Below are 24763 nucleotides of genomic sequence, written 5' to 3'. Positions count from 1 at the left end.
AGACAAGTTTCTCTGATCTCAAATCATCAGATCAAAAGCCAGCAGTGGTGGCAGTGGGACCTCCAGCAGTTGAAGAGGGGTGCTAACAAAGAGGAACAGCTGTAGGGAGTTACTATTCACCTAGGATCTGCCACAGTTTTCATGATTAAGCCTTAATTTACTTAGCTGTGAACTAGGGATATGTTACAGGAAAGTGTAAAGACAGATGCAAAGACAGATAGATGGAGTGGCAATGTTTAACTAGAATGGGACCACACAGAGTAGAAACGTGCCCCCTTCCCTGAAATTTGTAGTTACGTTCCCATGCATTTCTTCTAGCTTTATTACTATAATGCCTGGATGCAGAGATGTCACCTGTCTGTAGGATGAGCTGTAAATGGTTGTTTTTTTCTCTTCAGGAGGGGGTATGCCTATAATGGAGCCACATCTGTGATGTCTTCTCGTACAAAGGTCCACAACAGTGTCCCTGACAAATCCCCACCCAAGCACTTTGACAAGAACGCTTATGTTTAGTTGCACTCTTGGAAGACTCAAAGCGTTTTTAAACGTGATTTTGTACGTTTCATTCAGAGTGATTCCCCTCAGCCCAACCCCAATGTATTTACCACTAAGACAATGACTTTTAAAAATATTAACTTGCAGCTTTTTACATATTGATGTAAATTTTATTATATAATATTTTAAGATTGATGTTGGTATTGTTACGTTTATACCTGGCAATCATGAGCTGATATTGCATTCTTGAAAAAAAAATAAATGAGGTATTTACTAATTCAGTTTGTCATGTCAGCTGCTTACGGGAATGGCATCACACACATCGTATTGGCATATTGCAGTTCAAAAACTGAGCTAGTGTTTCTTCTTTGTCTGTCCACAGAAATGTGATGACTTTTCAGGGAGTATTTGTCCAAGTCAATAAATGAGAACAGAGATTACAAATAACCACAAAATGCTTTCTAGACTGAGTCCCTAAAATCAGACACAACTCATGTTTGTTATGAAGTTTGAACTGATGGATCTATAGAATTTCAACAAAAATTGGACAGTTTGGGACAACAGTGCGAATATAAAAAATGAACAGTCCTATTTAATAATGGCACAGTATAGAAAAAGTTTTATATCTGATATTATTTAAATTACATTAGAACTACAAAGTCAAGATTCTTTTTGTTTTACATTATTTTTTTGTACTTCATTTAAGTAGAAACACTACTGTGTTTTTTTAAGAAGGCAGCCAATATGGACAAACCAGAAATGTCAAGTACTTCTGCAACTGCAGGTCAGTGCTTTCCTCACTGTGGCTTTACATTGTATTTTTTTTTCCATTTGGTGTCCTTTTATACTAACAAAGACTCAACTCCAGTACAAAAAAAAAAAACCCAATGAACCAATTTTCCCATATAGGAGGCATTTAATGATGATTAGTTTTAGAGCTGAGCCTTTTTTTCTTTTCATTTGGTGTTTATTGTAAACCATGGTTGAAACTTAACGGTTTAATACATGGATATATTTTCTTTAGAATGTTGACAATTTTATATAAAGTTCATGATAAAATACAAGAAAATAGGCATTAAAAATTGTATAAAGTAATATTCTGCAGTATATTCTGTTCATTGGTTAACAGGCTTTCTTGCAAGACCAGTTTCAATCTTTAATGTAAACATTAGAGGCAAAATATTCACCTCAGAGAAATGAAGGAGACTTTCACCACTGAACTCATGAGTGTGCTGGTTTTGGCTGGGATAGAGGTAATTTTTTTCACCGTGGCTGGTATGAGGCTGTGTCTTGGATTTGTGCTGGACACAGAGTTGATAATAGAGATGTTTTAGGTATTGCTGAGCAGGGCTTGCACAGAGCCTTTTCTTTTTTCATACCATCACTTCGGCGAGGAAATTGGGGGTGCACAGGAGGTTTGGAGGGGACACAGGTGGGACATGTGACTCAAAGTGACCAAAGGGACATTCCAGACCATGTGACATCATGCTCAGTATATACAGGGGGGGAAGAAGGAGGAAGATATTTGGAGTGATGATGTTTGTCTTCTCAAGCCACCATTACACATGATGGGGCCCTGCTCTCCTGGGATGGCTGAACACCTGTCTGCCCATGGGGAGCAGTAAATTAATTCTTTGTTTTGCTTTGCTTGAGTGTGTGGCTTTTGCTTTCCCTATTGAACAGCCTTGATCTCAACCCATGAGTTTTCTCACTTTTACTCTTTCAAGTCTCTCCCCAGGTCCACAGGTGAGGGAGTGAATGAGCAGCTGTGTGGAGCTTGGCTGGGGTTAAACTACCACAAAAAGAGAGAAGAATTAATTTGTTTCCAAACAGACATGGCCAGTATTGCATATTTCAATATTCTTTTTCAGAGTCAGATTGAATGACACAAGAGCTCTGTAAACAGTATTCCTTGTTATTACAGGACCAATGAGAAAAGTTACTGGGAAACACTTGATGTTTTCACCTGCATTTTGAATCCCAGCAGACCCCAAAAGCAGGACCTCCCATCAGGAAAGGAACAATTATATATCTGAAGAATCACTCCAGTCTGTCACAGTGACTAAGCTGCTTTTTAATGTGCTTGTATTATCAGCTTCATGAAGGCCTGTTAAAACAAACAGACAAAACAATTAATAGCTATTAATACTCTTTTGGGGATATTTTTACTTTGTATTTGTCTGTAAGGTAAAATGACATGTTATGTGAGCAAACACCTGTGGACTTCAGGAAGTCCCAAATTGCAACCAGTAAGGAAATGACAAGTGTTGATAATATGTAGATTGTTTCTCTCACAGAACATAAAGCACAGTACAAGCAAACCTTACTTTCTCTTCAAAAATAACCAGAAGTATCTTAATGTAACTGACACAGCTTTAACCTTTACATATATGGAAATCTTAGGGCTAGAAATTACTATATAAATTATATGTAAGATTGAGGCTTTTGCTTTAGCACTAGTTCAAATATTTATCTCAGCCTGGTAAGTCAATTAGGTATCTTGAACAAACCTGAAATGTTGTTATTATTCTCAAGACAAAGTGAGTTCTCTTCTCCCTTAAATTTGAGAAGGAAAAAAAATCTTGGATTTTTTTATTAATTTTTAAGATGAGGTTGAAATCTGATAATATTATGGTTTAAAATCCCAAATTTAAGTTGGCACCTCTGTATATTTATGTGTGTGTATGGTTTATGTATCACTAAGTATCATAAAAACATGATATTTATATGGCAAGGAACCAAACACAGAACTTTTCTTGTTTTTTTCTTACAATTCACCATCTATTGAATTACAATGTGTAATACACTGAACTTAATCCTCCTCTAGGTGGGTCAGTCACTTATGGATATGTTACCTTCCTCCTTTGGCACGCTTTTCTTGGGAAGGCCCCATGCATGTACCACAGATGCACCATTGGGCTCATTTTTATGAACTGTCATCGCCTTCTGACCTCTGTCAGCTTTCATCAATAAAATGTCTTCCTCTGCTGATGAAATATCCCAATCATCTTCATCAGCTTCTGTGAGCTAACAGGGACAAGAAAAAATAGGCATTTTTCCTCTGTCTGCTAAAGCTATGCTGAGATCTTTCCTAAACTCAACAATGTGAAACTGGTAAAGAAAAATGCACTGGCACATGGCCTTTATGAAATCTATCATCACAGTTTCAAAATCCACATTAATTCAATTACCTAAATGATATTAATTTGCTGTTATCATTCCAAAACTAAAAGAGGTTTTTTGTTTTTTTTTTAAATCAGGAACTGCAAACATTTAAAGTTCTGCCAGTTTTGTATCTGGCATTTCAGGTATTATATGCCAGCCTTAAAAAAGGATTATCTTTTCTGGGATATTCCAGTGAGATGAAAGTCCTTCAAGCATTAGAATGTAGATTACTTAGATGAAAATAATGATATATCATGCAAAGTGGCAGTTTATAAGCATTCTGTAGTCAAACTAGGAAAAAATATTGCAGTAAAGGCCTTCTCAATTTAAAACTAATTTATTTAAAAAGAAAATAATGAAAATTAAAAAAAAAACCACATGGTACTCAAACTTTAAATATACATTCCCCTCAAGACTCAGTGTCAGCATGTACAAAGAGATTTTAATTAAGTGGTGAATTTGCATACTAAGTTCACAAAATGAGAGTCAATTCAAACAGATGAACTTGAAGGCAATGAGTCTTCTTACCTCATCTGCCTGAGAACTAAGTATCTCCATTCAGCTTTAGCAAGAAGAGCTACAGCATTTCCCTATTTTTCAGTCAGATGTGGTTTGATCAATCTGAGATATTTTTAGAGAGCATAACCGTGGAAAGCAAACAATGGTTCCTCACAAAGCTAAAACCTTATTTCACTGGAGTCCTAGTAAGGATCAAGATGGTGTTTCCATTGCACAGAAGGAAGGTTCAGATGCTATAAGAAAACAATGTAAGGTATGTATATGCTAGAGAAAAATCAACAAATATGAACGTGTTGTGTGTCTCGAAAGTGGGGAAGAGACTGCAGTAATGTGTTATCTTGAAACATAACTCCAGTTTAACGCTGCAAACTGTTTTTCAAAAACTGACAGATCTGCTCAGTGTGCTGTATTATTAACATACCAGAATTCATTATTCTGCTGTTTCAAATTATCTGCATTTGAAGGGTGTGGTAATGGGAAAGTCAGTCACATATATTGAGAAATGCTGGAGGAAGAGTTTCCTCGAACATTCAAGAGGTCCCAAATGATTGTTAAAGAATAAACATGTCAACTTCAAACAGAATTCAGTTTTGATCAAATGTAAATACATGGCACCAATCAAAACTGCTTAACTCAAATTAACTCAATTAACTTAACTTAATTAACTCAAAGACTTATATAAAAGACATTAAATATTAAAATTATTAATATTAAACATATAAATATGGGCATAAATATATGTATATAATTACCAAAGCATACAAGATAGTGTGTTCTTCTGTAAAGATTCCAGAAAAAAGTAGCAGTGCCTGCCCTGGTTTCATAAGCTTATTCTGAACTCACCCTGTCCATACAGGATACAGCAGGGACACAATGTATTCTGAATTAATTATAGCAACAATTTTCATAAAATGATGGAAAGGTGTGATCATCCAGTTGAACTCCCCCACCATGGGCAGAAACACCTTCCACCAGACCAGACTGCTCAAAGCCCTCTCCAACCAGACCTTGAACACTTCCAAGGATGGAGCATCCACAGTTTCTTTGGGTAATCTGTTCCAGTGCCTCAGCACCCTCACAGTAAAGAATTTCTTCCTAATATGTAATCTACATCTACCGGCTTTTCATTATAGTCTAATTTTCTGTCCAGAAGAATCTGTTCCATGATCTTTCTGGGCACAGAAATGAGACTAGCAGGCCAGTAGTTCCTAGAGTTTTCCTTCTTACCTTTTGTAAAAATGGATTTATTTTTATATGTAGTCAGTGACTACACAGCTGTGATGACTTTTCAATTATCATGGAAGAATGGTTTGGCAACTATATCAACCAATTTCCTTAGGACCCTGGGAAACAAGGTCCCATGGACTTACATAAGTTCAAGCTTCTCTGGGGGTCTCAACCTTCTACCACAATAGGAGAGATTTAATTCCTTCAATACTTGCTTAAGGTTTCAGGGGCTTGAAGGAGGTGGGAATGGATATTATCAGTGAAAACTACAGCATTTTTAAAACATAGGTTTTAAGGTTTATTTTGCTACAGGTCCTTGAAGCCCAAATTCCTGAACACTATGAGCCACCATCTAAAGACCTTTACAAAATCATCCTGCCAATTTAACTGTGAACATTTTATGGTCTTGTAAAATCTGACACTACACAGAATTTGGAAGTACTACTAGATAGAAAATTGTACTGTAATAGTCATGTCTGTGGTGATAATTCTGAGTCTTGCACAATTTGCAGATCCCACACAGTCAACGAACAACTTAGGTGTCATCAATGGAAACTACAAGGACACAGGCTAAATGTCATTATGCTACCTTCATGGCCAAAGTTGATTAAGACAATCACCCCTATCTCGAAAATTAAATAGAAGTGTCACTGTTTCGGGGGGAGTGATGAGTTTCAGATTTAACCCGCAGTCAGAAAGCCCTAAGGTATCAGTTTCATTATGGCTAACAGGGTTCTCAGTAATTATTATTTGCTAATTTAGTGAAAAAGTATTGTATTTAATGCTAGAACTAGTACCTGTCTGTCTACTTCAATCTAGAAACAACTATTCAAACTGAAATAAAATCACTGCTGTTGACTTCTCATTTGGAGTAATATTTTTTCCTTTTAAAAATTGTTCAGGCAAAGACCCCAAATTGCAGCAAAATTGTTTACCAATTATGTAACTCTAAACTGAGGAGAAGACCAGGACCATAGGAGCCTGAGGGGTAAAGAATCCATTGTGTTAGTATTCTGCTGGTGAACACAAGCCATACTTAATGGACAGCAACAGATTTGATGTAGTCTGAAAGTAGTATGTTATTAATGTAATAATGCTGCATATTAAAAGTGATACCTTCAGTTCTTTCACCTCTTCTTTCTTAATAAATGCCTGTGTAACATTAATTCCTCCAGCTGGTTTGTTCTTACTTCCATGGTTAGAAAGACTCTCTCCAACTTGTTTAGTCAGTTTTTTAATAACTGTTCCTAAAATTCAGAAAAAACTTAAATTGACAGTTTCCATTCACGAGGAAAGACTTTACTGTAAACCTTCTAGAAATCTCCCCCAAAGTAAAAATAAGTAAATTCTCTCTAAGATAAAGATTGTATCTTTTTCTGCATTTATATAGAAGAGCATGATGCACATCTCTAAGTAATACATTAACAGAAACATATTAGAAAAAATATAAAGTGTTTACCTATATATATACACACTCAAGACTACGTAATTTGCTTTTGTTATGTTTTCTAACACAAAAATATTTCCATGAAATGCAAAATCATGCACAGCTGTCACAACATCCATATACAAATGCAGTGAAAAACCTTTAGAAGTTTTGGGAGGTGTTCCAGTTTCTCCAGCTCCGTTTTCCTCCATCCCATTCCCATCACTTTTGCCAGAAGGCTTCTGAAAAGCATGGACTATGCTGCTTGATGGTTTTGGTTGCTTTTGCAATGTCTCTGGTGCTACATAAAACTGTTTCATATCATCTTCATCAGCTTCTTCCTCTGAACTGAATGGTGGTGTTCTAAGGAAAACCACATACAACATGAGCACTTACTGTGTTTCAGTGTGTGCATCACCACATACACATTTAAGCTTCCTTGTATTTTCCTTTCCAATAATTTGCATTTTTATTAGTGTGAAAAGACAGAATCTCCCCTAAATTTTAACTATTAAAAAAAATTAAAATAAATCAGGCTGCTAATTAAACTCAAAGTTTAAATCCCAAAATGCCCTCTTATACACACATGACTCCTTCCATTTATGTAACCATCTTTACAAAACAAGAGACCAATATCAAACAAGTCTTGCCAGGCAAACACAGATGGGCTTTCATGGACTGGCAGGTAGAGCAAATTTCAGGGTCAAAGTATCTGTGCCACAGAAAGTCTCTTGTGACATCAGATGGGAATTTTTCAGTGCAAGTGAAGTGGCAAGGAAGTGGCAAAATGATATACCTGATGTGAACGGAACATGGAATATTGTATTTAATCTTGGTTGCAGTATAAAAATATGAATAAATTGAAAAAATTAGGTTACCAAAGTCTTTAAATGCTTTTAACATGGTGAGAAAAAGCATCTAAGAGAGAAACTAAAGGAAGTTATTGTTCTTATTGAATATTTTTCTTTCTCAACCACAACAAAGAATACATATGCTGAAAGAAAAACATGCTATCTTTTGGGGATTATAATAACACATTCAAATGGAGTAACACTTTAAACCAAAAAATGAAGTATGCAGCCCAGTGTTTATGATTTTAGCTTAATAATAGTTTATGTGTGGCAAACATGTCACCAAAAATGTCTTTTTCAAAAAGGCAAAGGAACAAAACATACGTGATGCTAGATGTTTTTCTGGAACCTCCACTTCCAAGAATCTTCCTGGATCTAAAAATAATGAGATAAGTTATTTCAAGACTGGCAGCAAGCATAAAGTTTATATAGAAGTTATGTGAATTCTTTCCTCAATTCTTATAACTGAGGAAATGTTTGTATCAGCCACAAAAGCCCAAACCCATAGGACCATTATCTGAGATATGAGTGTTTTTAGAATGACATCTCTTACTTTGGTGTAGAAGTAAACTCAGGGAGGATTGTTCTTTGTCCAGGTGGGCGGACAGCTGATGGAGACGACTTTGATGGCTTTTGTGGTGTGGCAAATGAGGAAACTCCCAATGGATTGAACCTGTGTTTTTCTACAAGAAAAGTTATCTATGTCATTCTTACAACCAATGTTTGGTATCTTTCACATTTCATTTCTACAATTAAAGATGTCTCTGCTGCAGACTATAGTTTCACAAAAAAAGGAAAAGAAATGTAATTTTTTTCTTCCAAGCAGTTCTGAGTTACCATATGTTGGGTTAAAAAGTGTAGCAATTTGGCAGAAAATAAACCCCCTTGCTTTACACCTGGTCCTCAGAGGCCAGACATCTTTCAGAACTGAACCCTTGGCTATGCCAAGTGTTTTGACCCAGGAAATTAAGTTGCAATTGTGATTGCAATTGTATTGTTAGTGCTATAAACAGCTACAATGAAGTTAATGTTTATATATGTATAAATGTATATATATATGTACATGTATAATATCTGTGTATATATATTTCTGGCAATCCAAAAGAACCACATATGTTGTATTTCATAGACTGGCTCTTTAGAATGTGACCAGACCTACGGTTAACAGACTGCTCATGCACCCTGTGTGAGGCCTGTAGTTACATTTTTGCAACACAGTGATACAAAACCAGTTGGAGAAGACCCCATGGAGGTCGTGTGTGCAACAAAAAGGGGAAGAATGGGTTAACAACCTTAGGTTTAGGCATTCCTATGTCCAAGTGTCAAGGGTTTAAAGGAGGTTAAGTTCCTCAGAGCCTGATAGATTAAATGAGCCACTTCTGACACCTTGGAAAAATAGAGTATGGGTTGAACCTGTCTATACTAAAATAATTACAACAGATAATGGGAACTTTAGGATATTGGTGCAAACATCCCCAGTTTCTCCACTATTGCCCATCCCTTGCACAGTTTGCTCAAAAAGGGAAAGTCATGGGAGTGGACTGAGTAGCACATTGAAGCAGTTCCAGAGCTTGGTCCCAAAACCCCCCTGTATTCTGTTACAGCAGAATGGGGTTCTGTTGAGAACATGGCACTTACTGCAGCCTGTTTCACACTGGCCCTGGTGGACCAGAGAGATTCAGCCCAGCTGCACTTAAAGAGACAGAACAAAGATATTCTGAGCTGGAAAAGAGACTTTAATCATTAGTCCAAGCAGTTACACAAGTTGAGCCACTAAAGGATAACCTGTCTGGACAAACCCCAATGAAAGCTGTATTGCTTTCCCTTTCCAGGAGGGATACTGGGACTGATGCCAGCACATCTTCACTGAAGATCAAGTTAACCACCTAAGGACTTGTTATCCTTGTAGAAGCAGCTGCTGCTATCATGAATGAAATTTGGTTCACACATCAGCAAGCTTGACCTGCAGGGTGGAGACCCTCACTTCTATCTATAGAAGTTAATCAATATGGTAACTAGAGCACATTCTGCACCACATACACGTCTCACTTGTGAAATTTACTGTGGCAGCAAATATAAGGGAAGGAGATGAGGCCACTTTGCCCACTGAAATTAGAAAGGTAACCTCAATGCCACTGAATTTGAAAGGGAATTTCAGTCCTGGTGGCATCTAATAAAATACATTAAGAAGTAAGATGAACAGCATCAGTGGTCAGACTCCCTCTTCAGATGGTCATCCACAGCTAGAGGAATTTTCAATAAACTATTTCATCCTGTTGTTGCCACACTAATCCTGACTCTAATATGTTTTGATTTGGTCATAAACATGTATCTGGATAATGATCTGTCAGAAACATAAGGTCTGGGTGTGGTATAATGAAAGGTGTGGAGGAGAGAAATTGCACTATAGAGACCCCCCAAAAATCCATTGAACAGGTGTGATAGGGGCACCAAATTGAAGGTGTGACTGTAGTCACAGGGTGGATAACATAAGAACAAGGTGTACAGCAAAGAGATATATGATGAAGGGACTTCCATGAAATATGCCATGAGATGTGTAGCTAAGGGATTATGTGGCCATGATGGCATGCTGAGGGGGTGTTAGATTATCAGGCAGAGGCTGGATGACCCCTAGCACTACAGTCAGCCGGGGAAGAGGGATTGATGCTAAGGTGTCACTGTTGGTGAATCTGGGATCACAAAATGAGACCAGACTCAGACTGTAACTCACACTGCTGGTGCATCTGGGAACATGATCAGACTTACAATACTGAACTAGTTAAAATCAGAAATTAAGCTCAGCCATTCCAGGCCCTTCAGTTCTGTTAGGATCAGCTGGAAAGCAAGGGGTTTATTTGCTACCAAAGTGCTACAGTCCCTACACAACACTATGTATCTTGCCTGAGCTAAGATATTTGCTGTTAAGAGCACATTGACACCATGTCAAGAACCCTCTAAAGAAAGCAGTTTAGTTGTCCATGACTATATAGAATATTGTTATGGAAAAGCAGGAAAGCAGCTATACAGAAATGTTGTTAGATAAAACTTTAAAATAGCAGTTATAAAATGTAAGACAATGAAATAAACCCCAAAATGCATCGTAACCTTCACCAAGAAGCTGAGCACAGGAATCGGGTCTTCTAGAAGATAATGATTTCTCTTCAACCCGAAAGCCAACTTGACGTTCAAGATGCTCTCGAATTCCATGAATGGTGGGCTCTTGCTTCTCTTTGCGTTCTCTGGCACTTTCAATTGCTCGCAAAATTTTATTTAAGCGATCACTTGATATTCCACGAACACCCTAAGAAAACAAATTGTATTGTAAACACTCTTTTACACTTCAGATATCACGGAGCTTGTAGTAAAATCACAGATGTTGGTAGTATTGCTCACAAGTGTAGACATATCTTCCACAGCTGTAATTTGATGGCCACCCTCTCAGGTTAGTGGTTAAGGAATTGCAGTTATTTAAAACATGGAAATTTAGCTCTGGATTTTATAGGTTGAGAACTCTAGTACAGGAGTGAAAGAACAGAAGAGAAGTGGTACAAAGATTTCCCTTCTTTTAAATAATTCAACATCTTACTGCTTTAATTCCCAGGGATTCCAGCTTCTCCTCCAGAGCTTGCTCCAAAACAGCTCGCAATTCTTTAGTTAAAGAAGGATCAGACTTCAGAGCATTTATTAAATAGTGGTTACTTCTATCTGGTTTTAGATCACTTTTCTCAGTTTCTGAAATAAGAAGTAAAATGCTGTTAAGAGATATTTTTAAAAATCCACACTACATGAGACAAAAACTGCAGCAAAGCATGCATTCTTTAGAAACAGCAGAGACATATATGTACACTTTTCATCTACGTGGAATTGTGTAATTTTCAAAATATTGGGCTAGCTTACAAAAGTCAGCTCACTTGGAATCTGTACCTCAGCACCTTGTAGCCACCATCACAAGTAACTTTTATTGCTCGTTACAGAATTGCTGTAGAGGTACTCTGCTAAATATGTGGCAACAAAGATCTTTACTTTTAGCATTGTACTTGAAAACTTCTAATAAATAAAGACTATCTTCTGATACTTAAACTTTCTAAACATGGTGTTTCAAATAAAAGCTGAATTCTAGCAAGAATCAGAACAAGAATATTACAAACTTTTCCTCAAGAAAAGCTTCAAGCAACATGATGTTCTCTTGATAAAATCATCTACTGAAATTAAACCTTTGCAAATCTGTAACACTTTCAAAAGTCTTGGTAAAGACAAAACCTTAGTCTGGGAAGACTGTTTCACAGAAAATACATAATGGATAATAGTCATCTTCAAAACTCTTTCAAGGACAAAGTTCAGTGTCGTGTTTTCTTCTATGCCAGTCTATGACATCATAAATACTCAAAAGCAGACAAGTTCCTATCTCTTTCCCTTGCTTTAAGTGTCAATACTGACTCTTATGTCAATAAAGAACACTTAGGCAAGAAATAAAGAATCATCTAGACAGATTCTTCCATCTAAAATGAAGACTGACATTTAAGTTAGGCCAAAGTATTACAGAGTCATACAGGAGAGTAAAGAAGCAAAACACACCCACTTGGAACCTGTCTATAAAGTGTCACTGGCAAGAGAAAATTTTACTGAATGCCACATAAAGTAAATGAAGCAGTAACTAGGGGAACCATGATGGCTGCTTCTGTCTGGCAGTGGTCAGCAAAGCTGGCAAAGGGTATAAAGCATCCCAGGGACAGCATGTAAACCACACTCCCAACTCCCCTGAAATGCAAGGAGAATCTTGGGCAGGAGTTAGTCTCTTCCCAGTATGACTTACAGGGCAGCAGAGTCATCTGCCACTCAATAGACAAGGACAGGAATGAAGGCATAATTCTATATTGTGATTTTCAAACATTTTATTTTGAAACAAACGTGTCACTTTTTCTATTTGTAAACAATGACAGCTTACTAGAAAGCAGTTCCATTTGCTTTTCATTTTTCTTAAAGGGAAAGACAAGCACCCTAATGAAGAGACAAAAAAGCCTCAAGATGCATAAATGACATATTAGGTGGTTTTCAGGAAGTGGCTTCCTGTGAGATCCTGGAAAGAACTATAGGTAATGAAAACTGAAAGAGAGTCTAGCTGCCATACTATTAGATCTGTGTTGAAGAAGACATAATCAGGCTGAAATCTCATCTGATTTTGGGAATTCTGTGGACAACTCAGTCCCTGACAGAGATGAGATTAAAACTGATTTGTCTGGAGAATTGAGTCCTAGAAGAGGCAAAAAATTGGTCTTGAGGAAACATGGCTATCTGACTATCCCCAGTCAGGACAAGATGGCATTATGCAATGCAAAATTCTCCCAGAAAGCCATACATGAGACATTTTAAAGTGAAAGGCTCCCAGGAGCCTTCTGAAAACCCTATTTCCAATGTTAATCCTTACAATAAAATAGATACATTTAAACTCATTTTAAAATGCCTAATTACTACATACTAATAAGGGTAACAAGAGTATCCAACATTATCCTAATTAATGACAATATTAATTCCTGCTAAGTAACTCAAGCCAAATCCTCTTTGCCAGAACAATTATTTAAGGAACTGTTTTCTTATTCAGCCGTAAATACTAGATTCAGCTTTTAAGAAAAGGGACATCTGATCCACTGTCTCAGCTCCTACATAATCCTAGAAAATTGTGTTCCAAGTCAAGAATTTTCACAGTCTCCCTTACAAATGACTGTCATCAAAACCAAAAAAATCTTGGTCTGTCTTTTCAGACTGCATTCTTTCTTTTTCTCTTCTGCACTTCAGGTCATGCCTTTAGGCACAGAAGAAGAAACAAAGACAATCCATCAAGAGAGAAGATGGCAAGCAAGAGAAACAGCAGAAGGAACGGCAAAAATGCAAGCAGTCTTTATTTCAGATTGTTCAGTCACTGGATTTCCCCTGGGGAAACCTCTCAACACACAGATGTATTGAAACAACGATTTTGTTTTCAAAACAGTATCATTCCTTTGAAATTTAAACTCACTGGCTGTAGGGTTCAAGACTGATTTTGGTTTTCACACACAGAAGACATTTTTATGTTACTCAGCTATTCGGTATTTCACCTAAGGTACTATTAGCTGCCTTCAGGAGAAGAATATCATGCAGGATGAACCAGCGCTTTCTCTTCTGTCATTGTAAATGTGGCCTTCTCTAAGTTCTCCTCGGAAGAGGCACAACAGCTGCCAGTGCCAGGCTATGTAACTTTATTCTGAATTGCACAACACTGGCTGGAGCTGTGGCTGCTTATGGGTAGGTGCAAGCCAGATTACTTGTAAAAATATCTGCGATGCATTCATGAAAGCTGGCAGCTTCAACCTCCACCATTAACTTCCTTCCACCTGAACCTTTTATCCTTTTAGACAGTTTTAAAAGGGAGTGAACACATTGCAATCGTGTCAGCACCAGAAATTTCCTAGTGAGGGGCTTTTCCCCATCAAACATTTTTGCTCTGCTTAGTTCAAATCTCTTTAAACATATGGAATGTGCCTGCTTTAAAGAAGTTAGCTAGATTTTCGTAAAAACATTGAACCTGGATAAGGAAATCGTATTTACAAGCAATAGCAAGCAGGAGACCGACACAAACCATGTTCCCACCCATATCACACAAATATAATGAAATACAATGAAAAATACTGTAGGTATCAAATAATATTTTTTGTTTTCAAGAAACACATGCCAGCATATCTTGAGCTGAATCAATCATTACCTTTTTCCTCTTCTGAAAGCTCCTCTATGGGCTCCAGCATATGCACCAAGGGTGCCTGCTCTAATAATGAGGAAGAACAGGAACACCAGACAAAAAGGACAGAATAAGGTCAAGGTCCAGAGAGGGAAAGTCAGGAAAAAACCCACCACACTGATATCAACTTTATTGATTGCTGAAAACCTGCTTAACCATCACAAACCCACTGCAACACGACTCTTCACTGCCTTGAGGGTACATTTTTGTAGAGGAGACCCTAATAAATAGTAACTTCAGGAGTGATTCTGTTGTCTAAACACAGGTGTATGGTGTCATCCCAGATACATCAGTTTTAAGCCATCAGTGCAAGGTTGACTGATACATCACACAACTTCTGGAATGGCACCAGGTAAGATATTTTTAAGACATCTGCAATGACAGGGCCACCCAGGATTATGTAAATCAATACTGTTATGAATTTCTAATAAGAAGCAAATTTTTAAGATGAATTTAAAAATATTGTTTATGTGCAATTTTATACTAAAAGTTTAAAAAATACAAGTGAAATGGACAAAGTAAACCTCAAAAATATATGGAAAAATATATTAACTCACTATTCTAGAGTTATTAAGTATTGAGTCCATACATGCAAGACAGACATTTAACATTTTTTATATATATGAGATAACTACCAATAAAACCAATTTAAAAAATCTTCAATCACTCCAATTGAGTAAGATTCAGTATTATCATGTGTTTTAAAGAATTCTTGAAATGTCTGTGCTGCTGCAAACAGCTTCCTAAACACACTGAATTTATCATTCTATAGGCTGTCAGGTACAATTTGCTTCACAAAAATGAAGCCAGACTACACTTTATAAACTTCAGATTTAAGACACGCTTGAAAATGCTTATATGTAGACGAATAAGTATTCAGGTTTTTAAAATGTTAATATTCACCTTCTACAAATTAAATTATACCAATGAAAACGAGAGCTTGAGTGTCTTCCAGGGTTTACAATAAAAACAAGTATGCAAACTGTACTTACAGCATTCAACTATAGGCATTATAAGAGAAAACAATTTATTGGTCACTATTTTGGCCCTACGTGCATTTGCTCCATCCTTCACAAAAAAACCTCTTTCACAAATGGTTGTTATGCTCTATGGGTAGAAGAGGAGAAAGTGATGCTGCATGAAGATGTTTTTTGGCACTTCTTGTACACCAAGTACAAACATGGATGCACTGTGACAGGAAATCACAGTGAAACAAGCATTTGGAGCTAAGTGACACCACCACATCTCCAATATTCCCCAAGTAAAGGGGGTTAAAATCTGATGGCATAAATACTTGGGGTATGGGAGCTGCTCTCTCCATGCTTTCCATGCCTGCGGTGATATTCAGTCTCTCACCTGCTTTTCCAAGCTAATTGCAAGATTTAAGTTTTGCTCCCACAGAACTTGTACTAAATAAGAAGTTTTAAAAAGATGCTTCTAACACAATCACAAGTTGTTAATAAGATGCAAATATCAAGATATCTTAGGAAAACATTTTAAAGCAAAACTCTGAGAGACAAATGGGCTTCTGGTCTTTCAATCTCTAAGGCTGTAAAATTTACCAGTGGCCAGAGCATTCCTGGGCACTGGAACACGATCCTCCACACTACTGCTCCTGGCACACTGCTGCCCTTCACCAACTAAGATTCTCCAAAACAGTGTTGAGACACAGTTTGGAATCGTTCCCAAAAGCCTGAAATGTGTCTGTTTAGAAGGACAGAGCCTGAAGCACAGATGAAATGTTCTGGGAAGATTTAATTAAGCTGCATGGGCACTGATGCCTCTGAGTTTCTTGGCTGGACTTACCAGTCAATAAGGCAGTTGCTGTGTATTTGGATTTAATCTATGCTTGTTTTACCTGTACTTTACCCAAAATGCTCTGCTTAAAGGGGACGACTCATCGCTGCACAAGCCCTTGCCAAGTGACTTAACGTAATAGGAAAATCCCAGTCCCCAGAACTCAGACCTGAAAATGGTCTGCTGATCGGGCATAAAGGTACATGCCTCTCTTCCTCAGTGTACCAGAAACAGAGGAAATGAAAAATCAGTAATTACTAAGAACAGTTGCAAGAGCAGATCCCAAATGCATTACTGTTATGTGTAATACTGTTGTTCACTATATGGTAACAGGGGAGATCAAATGCTAAGGCATGAGGGAGTGCAACACCTGAAAACACCAACTTCCCTGATGTAAACAAGCCTTTTCTTTCTTTTCACTGTACACATATTCTAAGAGATATCTATTAAACATCACACTGGATTCACACTTAAGGGAAACCACTACTCTGATTTATAGACAGGTGTGGAGATGTCCCCCCTTAAGGAGTCCTCTCCTTATGTTTACCAGAGATGTGCTTCTTCTGGCCATCTGATCAGCCATATTAATTCTAGCCACCATTAAGGCCAGCAGTGCTGTGTATGTCATCCCGCATCATCCAGAGTATCTCTTCTGCCAGCTAGTATGTGTAGAGACACAGTCTTCTGGCCAACATGTAAAGAAGAAATCCCATCTATTTATGTTGAAATAAGAAATGCTAAAGAACTTTTAGCTTGAACAGAAGCAATGAAATTATCTATGGTGTAGTGTCATCTACAGTAAGCACTTTGCACTTGCAATGTAACAAGCTAGGAAAAAACATAAAACTTGGTTTTTTTTAAACTACTGCATTTCTTGAAGATGTAAGGAATGCAAGCCATGGCTCCACTCATTATATACTCCTTTAATTTATACTCAAATTACACATACAAATAGCTGCCAGACTTAACCTGTGATATCTGTAATTTGGACCACTCTTTTTGAATTAATGCACTTCATATATTTTTTCTCCTAACTGATCAACAGAAAGCCACATACTGCCAATAAGCAGCAGAAATATTAATTTTAAACAAATATTTCTAAGATTTTTTTTTTGACACTTACCTGAGGCCTCTAAGTTAGGAGCCTAGTCACTTCAGACTCCTTCAACAGTCATCAAAGAGACACAAGCAACTCCAAAGAGCATTCAGATCTTAGTTCAGCTGAACCAAGCTCTGAAGGCGCCCCTTTTCTCTGTTTACTGTCTAAGAAGAGTAAGTACTTTAACTATAACTTTAACTATCCTTAGCATAACTGATGCTTCAGCTATGTCCCTAGTGATAGCTGAGCCTGGGTGTCCACACCCTGCTTGTACACTGAGACATAGGTTTTAATGAACAATCTAATTAGCAGCTTTGCTTTTTAACTACCATCTTCAATTCCACCGAATATTATTGACCTAGCAAAGCCTAAATATTGAACAAGTATCAACATTTCAAGAGTAATACAGGAGGCAAAGCCTAATTTTAAAATAGTATTAAAAAAAAAATAAATTAATTAATCTGTTGCTTTTTTTTGTGAGACTGAAATAATCATTGAAAGTAAGAGCTGTTATATTTGCACAAAACCCTACAGGTAGCTCAGAAATGGATAGAAGAATGTTCTACCAGGATGGAATTCAAGGAGCTCTACTAGCTCTCATAAGAAGTCAGGAATATTAACACAAAATCAACAGACTAACATAGCTGTTCTCCTACTTTACACCTAGGATAACTCACATTTGCAACTAGGGTTATCTTTTCATTACATAGATTTCAGATGCGCAGAATGAATACTAGGATGCAAAAGCTTCTGAGCGGCTTTGAAGAATGTACTTAAGTTCACATTAGAGAGCCTTTTCTAGAATTAATTAAAAAAAAAAAAAAAAGAAGATATTTTATATGCAGGCAATTATAAGATGATCTGTGCTAAATAAATTTGTCTACAGAAGTTACCAGGAAGTGCTTTCCTTTTCATAAAGGCATGAGATGCAGCCATGATGTCTTAATTCAGTAAGTCAATCCCTTGAGGAGTCCTGAAAACTTCGGGAAAGACACCATAACTTCTGCTAACCTCCAGAAAATTAGGTAAGGCAAGTTTAAAAAACAATCCAGAAGGGAAGAAAGGGGACAGACAGAGAGACCTGCAGAGATAAATAAAATAGTAATCAGCAAAGGAATCTGAAGGGAACACCTTCTTTGAGGTTTCATAATAAACTGATGGTGAATCTTTTGTGTATCAATGGCAGGAACAGCCTTTTCTATCTTGAGAAGCTTCACGAGATGTCACAAACTTCATATTTGAAGCAGCAAGAAATTATAAAAGATCTGAATGAGCTGATTTAAATTGTCAGAGTACAAAAAATACCACTGTTCACAGGGCTGTTTCTGCCCTCAGTACAAATGAAAGCAAATGCACCAAGTAACTAATGCTTGACAACCTTGGTAAGTCCTTAGCAGCCATAATCTCCATAAAACTTAAATTTAGGGCAATTGCTAAGCTACATGCTGTGAGACTTCTTAGCCAGAACCAGAACTACTGCTTTAGTGTAATGAGGCTGGCTTAAATGAAAAATAATTAATTGCTTAAAATGCTATTCCTAATTCTCTATACTTAATATACTATTACTTTTGTCTACACAATATTCATCCATATAGTTTAACTTAGAAAGCTACAAGTAATGAACTAATAAACCTTGCATAACTTAGGAAGAAATCTTTCAATTATTCAAATAATGTTACCACAGAATAATTAGCAATAATATAATCAATTTTCCTTTTTAAAATAATTCTTGTCATAACCAATAGTTTAAAATGAGCACTACATGAGTTTTTCATTCCTCATCAAATTATTGAAAGCTTGCTATATAGTGTCCTTTTCAGAACTTTTTGTATTTGGTGAAAAAGAAAAATTGTCTACATTTTTCACAGACAAATTCCATTTAGTCCCCATGTGACAGGTTTAAAAACTAAGAGAAATAATTAGAAAAATACATTTCTTTAATTATAATTCAAATTAATAAACTGTTTTTAAACATTTTGCTTGCTAGTTTTTCACAACTTTACTACTTAAACGGAAAATAAAGAATTAGTTGAGCTCAGGTTATTGGTATGGTAACAATACTCTCCATTAATTTGCACACTGATTAAAAAACAAAACTATTTTCACAAAGTACAAAACAATGTAAATATAGCTCCCTCGCCCCCCTCCCCTTCTAAAGGATATCACAATGCCACAAGTTAAAATACCTAAGTAACAATCTATATGTAACCACAGATATACGCTGACAGAACAAGGACAGGATAACTGTCTGTTTTGATCATCTCTTCTGTATTTTTACTCCTTGTCATTTGAAGTCACATGGAAAATACAGTATTTCAAGACTTGAAATAAACATCTCCACATGTTTCCCTACACAAATTCCAGTAGATGCATTTAACTATCCAGTATATGCATATATCAGATGAGCATATTTTCCATTAGAAAACACAGATCTTTTTCCTCAATAAATTTCATCTAAGTGCTTCAATAATATACATATTCTACGAAATATTCTCCAATTATTTTAATTTGTTTTTCATTTATTCTTCTCAGTAGTGCATCCTTATAATTATTTCATAGAAATTCTCAACTCTGACATGCAAGTTATGTTCTTTCAACAAAACTACTCTTAGACCTATGATTTGACAAGCAACATATCTGAGAAGAGTGAGTGTTAGATTTGAAAGTTCTGGACCTGGACCTATAAAAAAACCTTACCATGTAGGGTAACTGACGGACTTGATTTAGATTCTTGAAGACGCTCTACAGGAGTGTTCACTAAAATAACATAATAGTAAAAAAATAATTGGATTGTATTATAGTAAACAGTAACAAATACAGATTCTTAAATGTAGCAATATTTAATCACATTCATAAATTAGCTATTTTTTTACATTAATAGGGAAAAAAATAAAAAAATTTACAAAGTAAAAACCATTTCATCAAAACATAAAAGTATATCTCTATATATGCTTACCATTTTTGACACTTCTAGAATCAGGAAAAGAAACTACTAACTAAATCATCACTGGACTAGAATGCAATCATTCTTTTGGTCATGAGTGCATGTTGTCTTTGTGTCACAGGGAAGAAGTCTTGGCCCAAAGCTACTTAGCCAATACCAGCCTGACTGGGGCTTATACTCCCCAGAGAGGATCTGCAGCATCCACACTTGACATCAACAAGAGCAAACCCTCATAGATGGTTTATATATCATGTACATGATATATATATCCCCCATATAGATCATGTATGTGTAGCCTTGGAGTGAATTAGTAATTCAATCCTACATTCCTCAGATCAGCTTGGGGCTAGGAGCAAATTTGCCCGTGTGCCATGGACTTTTACTTGTCTGTGCTTCAGTGTGAATGACTATGACCAGCTACAGATGAAAAGCCACGTGGATGTGCTCTTATGAGGCCTTCCTCAAACTAAACCTACTCCCTGCTGTTTGACTCAGTTCAAGCCAGTGCATGGTTAATACAACAAAATGGTTTCCAAACTGAGATCAGAATTAATTCATCTGTCATCACCTTTTTCAATAAACTTCAAGTCACTGTAACCGCAGCATTAACTATATGGGTGTTTGTGGTGCAGGACAACATCCTGAAACACTATTATCAGATTTAGCTATTTGTAATAGACTTCAGTTGTTGAAGTACCACACAGACAAAAATATAAGAGTTCTTAATGTTCTTTGAACATCTGTGTCTTAACTGACAAGTTAATCAGTTTTGTCTACTCTTTTAGTATTTTCCCTTTTGTGAGTTCTGCAGTCTAAGAACAGTCAAGCATGAAAAAAAATCGATTAAAATTACACTTCATAAAGCAAGCCTGGAAGTTTTTTACATAATACAAAATAAAGTTGTTCTACCCAAGCTTTGTACATTAGAAGTCTTTACAGCTACAAAACATGATATTTGTAAATCGTGGCATGGAAACAGGTAGGTAGCCTGTGAAAAACAAATGCATTTCCAGTACTGATTTTATTTCAGTATTTTGTTAGTCAGGTTCATGTCTATATTTGTTTCAGCCAGGCTGCAGAAATCAGAAACTAAGTCTGTTTTTATTTGCAGTTTGTACTCACCATCATATGTTTTAACACTTGGAGGTGGTTTTGTGGACAATTCTTCTATCTAAAGGAGAAAACACAAATACATGAACTGATAGAAATGTAAAGGATCAATATCTAAAATAAACATTTAGCATAAAATACCTAGTTTCAGCACTATTCCATTACAAAAATTATTGGTTATGATTTCTGGAGAAAAATACTTCTTCTGTACCAAATATATATTTTGTCCATGCTTAATGAATGTTTTTGCGTTGTCTTAATGTCTTAATTGTCTTAATTAACTCATGCTTTTTACATCCTGATATTGCCAGTTATAAAATCAAATGAGAGCGGACTTAAGGGCCACTTCAGCATTTAAGAGTTTCAATACTTTTTCCCTCAGCAATTCATGTACCATTTTCCAAGCCTAGCTTCCACTCTGGGAAACACTGTAGTGTTTAATTACACATTGATTTTAAATGCATGAACAGTTCTCCTCTGTGCTTTACAGGTTTGTCTATTCGACACCCCAGGACAAGCACTGAACTGACAGAGTAAAGGAAACACATTGGCTGTAACGTGATCTAAAGAAAACAGGAAACTTGTGAATCCTGTATCATTAAAACAATGTTCTGCACTCCAATTTCCCAGAGAGAAGAACACAATGAATTCAAACACATAGCCAGTGTCAGATGGAGTTGGCACAAGATATTGGACCATGATCCTCTTTTATTTATCTGTTTGGTTATAGCCAGTAGTCCCTATTCATTGTCCATTAAGTTTGGATTCTGCAAAAGTGTTAGCTATTTCTCAAGCCCTTCTATTTTCCAGGGATTGAGAATGTAGATCTGCAAAACTGTACTTCACAAACACCAAATTTGGACTCCTCTGAACCTATTACACATCTGTGGTCATATTGTCTTCTTTCCAAGGTCACTTCATTGAAGGAAATTCATCTATGATTAAGTCCTCCATTTCTCCAGCTATAAAATTTGTGACAGTGGAGGTGTAAAAGCTATTATTTGTCTTTCCATTCTTTAAGCATCCAAGTATAGGTTTAACATTAATCTCAAGCAAAATGTGTAAAATCAGATTCTGATTTACAAAGAATGCACCACCTAATAGAGGAATAGGCCACATAATCATGCCATAGTCTAAACTCCAGACTACGCAGATTTGCCCCCCTGCCAATCACCTCTAAAAATCTATAGCTATGTTTTAACAAAACCTCACTTTAGGCAAAACAAATTCATTTCCAAACATAGAATTGTAGACTATCTCAGGCTGGATGGGACCTACAAGGATCAAGTCCAATTCCCTCACTGGACTACCTAAAACCTAAACCTAAGAGTACTGTCCAGACATGCCAAGAGCTCTGACAGGCTTAGTACAATGATCACTTCCCTGGGGAGCCTGTTCCAGAGCCAGATCACCCCCAGGGTGGAAAACCCTTACCTAATGTTGAATCTGAATCTCCCCTGCTTCATTCCATTTCTCCTTGTGTCCTATTACTGATCACCAGAGACATCAGCACCACCTCCTCCTCCACTGCCCCCCCCTTGAGGCTGTGGTGAGATCACCTCAGCCTTCTCTTCTCCAAGCTGAACAAGACAAGTAACAACAGCTGTTCCTCCTAAAATGCCCTCAAGATCTTTGATCATCTTGTTTGCCCTCCTCTGGTGAGCTGAAATAGTCTGGAGTTCTTCTTATACTGAAGCATCCAAAACTGCACACAGGACTTGAGGGGAGGCAGCACCAGCACAGAGTAGAGTGGGACAATCACATCCCTCAGCCAGCTGGAGGTGCTGTACATGATACGCCCCGGAACAAGGTTGGCCCTCCTGGCTGCCAGGGCACTGCTGACTCATATTCAACATGACATCACCTCAAACCCTCACATCTCCTTCTGCAGCCTCTGTCCCCTAGTTTGTGGGTATAACCAGGGTTACCCCATCTCAGGTGGAGAATCTGGCACTTGGTCTCGCCACATTTCACACAGTAATATTTTAAATAATTATTCTCACAGTAATGACTATGGTACTTTATTTTTATTGTGAGAAGTAATGTATGTTTATATTTCAAACACTAGATCTCATTATGATAATTTTGTGGCAGATTAAATCCTTTTCACCATCAAAAATTTTTTGGTTTATTAAGCCTTTCTTTATCAAATGTATTTTAATTCCTAGCTTATATTCCTGTGTCCCTTTTCCATATCTATTCTTATCTATCAACACCATTTCCAAAGCAGAACCAAACCACTCCAGCAATACTATTACAAACTGAATATTAAATATGCAATCAGAGAAATATCAAAGACTAATGCTAGATAGTGCTTCTGTGTCCTCTGCTCTCTGAAACAGAGTGTTTCACAAAACAGACCTGCCTCTTCTGACTAATAACCAGCTCATTCTGCTCCTGAAGCCTCTGCTCCAATTCTTCTATCCTCCTCCTGTAAAAGATGTTATTTCTGTTCAGGTCTTCTCTTGCTGATGTTTTGATTGTCTCAATCTGTGACAGTAGCTAGAAAGCAATCAGAAGGAAAGTAACATAATATTAATACTATACAAAATACTTTAATGCTATGAAGTCTAAACAAGCGTCATGCTTAGATACTTTTAACATTTTTTTTTCTCATCAAAAACTTGATGTCTTCTATGACTTCACTAGGACTTGTATGTATTATAAAACAGTTGTCTGGATCACTGTTGAACACTTTTGGATCACTCCTTACACAAGGAAGACTACCTAAATCTCAATACAAATAAAAGGACATATAAACATATTGCTGAGATTGCATAATATTAAGTTTGCAGGAAAAAGTGTATAAATCTATAAAAATGTTTTAATTATAAAGTGTCCAGCAATGATACTTTAAGGAGGTGATAGGTGAATTTGAATAATAAACCACTAAGTATATTAACTCCAAATGTGGAAGAAAGGGAACGTTATTTAGGTGCACCATCCCAAAAGTGATACTTACATTACTCCTCCCTTATTCTATTCTTGCACTGTGTGTGGGTGTATCTTTAACTACATCCTTTTTGGGGACTGTTCCATGGTTCCTCCCCAATGTTTTCTTGCCAGAGGAGGAGAAGCATTGGTCAGACCACTATGATCTGCTCAGTTCTTACATGGGCACGCAGATGAAAGGAAAATGAAAGATAAAGAAGCGAGAGAAACAAAGCAGTAAAGAGATTAAAAAGAAATGCAGATATAAAAAAAAAAAATCTGAGGAATAAAGCTTTGTATAGTAAAACATATAAACTGATGCAAAATAAAATACCATGGTGTTTTCTCCTGGAAAAGCTGAACAGATTCTGCATTAGAAAGCTACAACAGAAAAAGCAATAGAGAAGTGATAGGAAGGAGAAAAAAAAGA

The 24763-nt window shown here is 36.7% G+C and overlaps 2 protein-coding genes across 5 annotated transcripts in view; one reads left to right on the top strand and one right to left on the bottom strand.

Moving 5' to 3' along the window:
• CLDN10 (claudin 10) overlaps nt 1–778 on the top strand; it is a 54366-nt gene extending 53588 nt beyond the window's left edge. For both annotated transcript variants that reach the window (XM_058857605.1, XM_058857604.1), the window contains exon 5: nt 399–778. In XM_058857605.1, the coding sequence (XP_058713588.1) occupies nt 399–513 (115 nt within the window). In that variant the 3' untranslated portion in view covers nt 514–778. The remainder of the gene's footprint in view (nt 1–398) is intronic.
• The window catches only part of DZIP1 (DAZ interacting zinc finger protein 1), a 38795-nt gene continuing 14675 nt past the window's right edge, over nt 644–24763 (bottom strand). For all 3 annotated transcript variants that reach the window (XM_058857594.1, XM_058857602.1, XM_058857601.1), the window contains 11 exons: nt 23764–23904; nt 21415–21463; nt 20046–20105; nt 11270–11415; nt 10789–10984; nt 8237–8366; nt 8008–8058; nt 6993–7195; nt 6523–6653; nt 3351–3522; nt 644–2602 (listed from right to left, as the gene is read on the bottom strand). In XM_058857594.1, the coding sequence (XP_058713577.1) occupies nt 2520–2602; nt 3351–3522; nt 6523–6653; nt 6993–7195; nt 8008–8058; nt 8237–8366; nt 10789–10984; nt 11270–11415; nt 20046–20105; nt 21415–21463; nt 23764–23904 (1362 nt within the window). In that variant the 3' untranslated portion in view covers nt 644–2519. The remainder of the gene's footprint in view (nt 2603–3350; nt 3523–6522; nt 6654–6992; nt 7196–8007; nt 8059–8236; nt 8367–10788; nt 10985–11269; nt 11416–20045; nt 20106–21414; nt 21464–23763; nt 23905–24763) is intronic.

This window comes from Poecile atricapillus, chromosome 1, assembly GCF_030490865.1.
Source record: "Poecile atricapillus isolate bPoeAtr1 chromosome 1, bPoeAtr1.hap1, whole genome shotgun sequence".
NCBI lineage: Eukaryota > Metazoa > Chordata > Aves > Passeriformes > Paridae > Poecile > Poecile atricapillus.
Note: the sequence above shows the minus strand (reverse complement) of the source record. Positions and strands in the feature narration are given on the sequence as shown.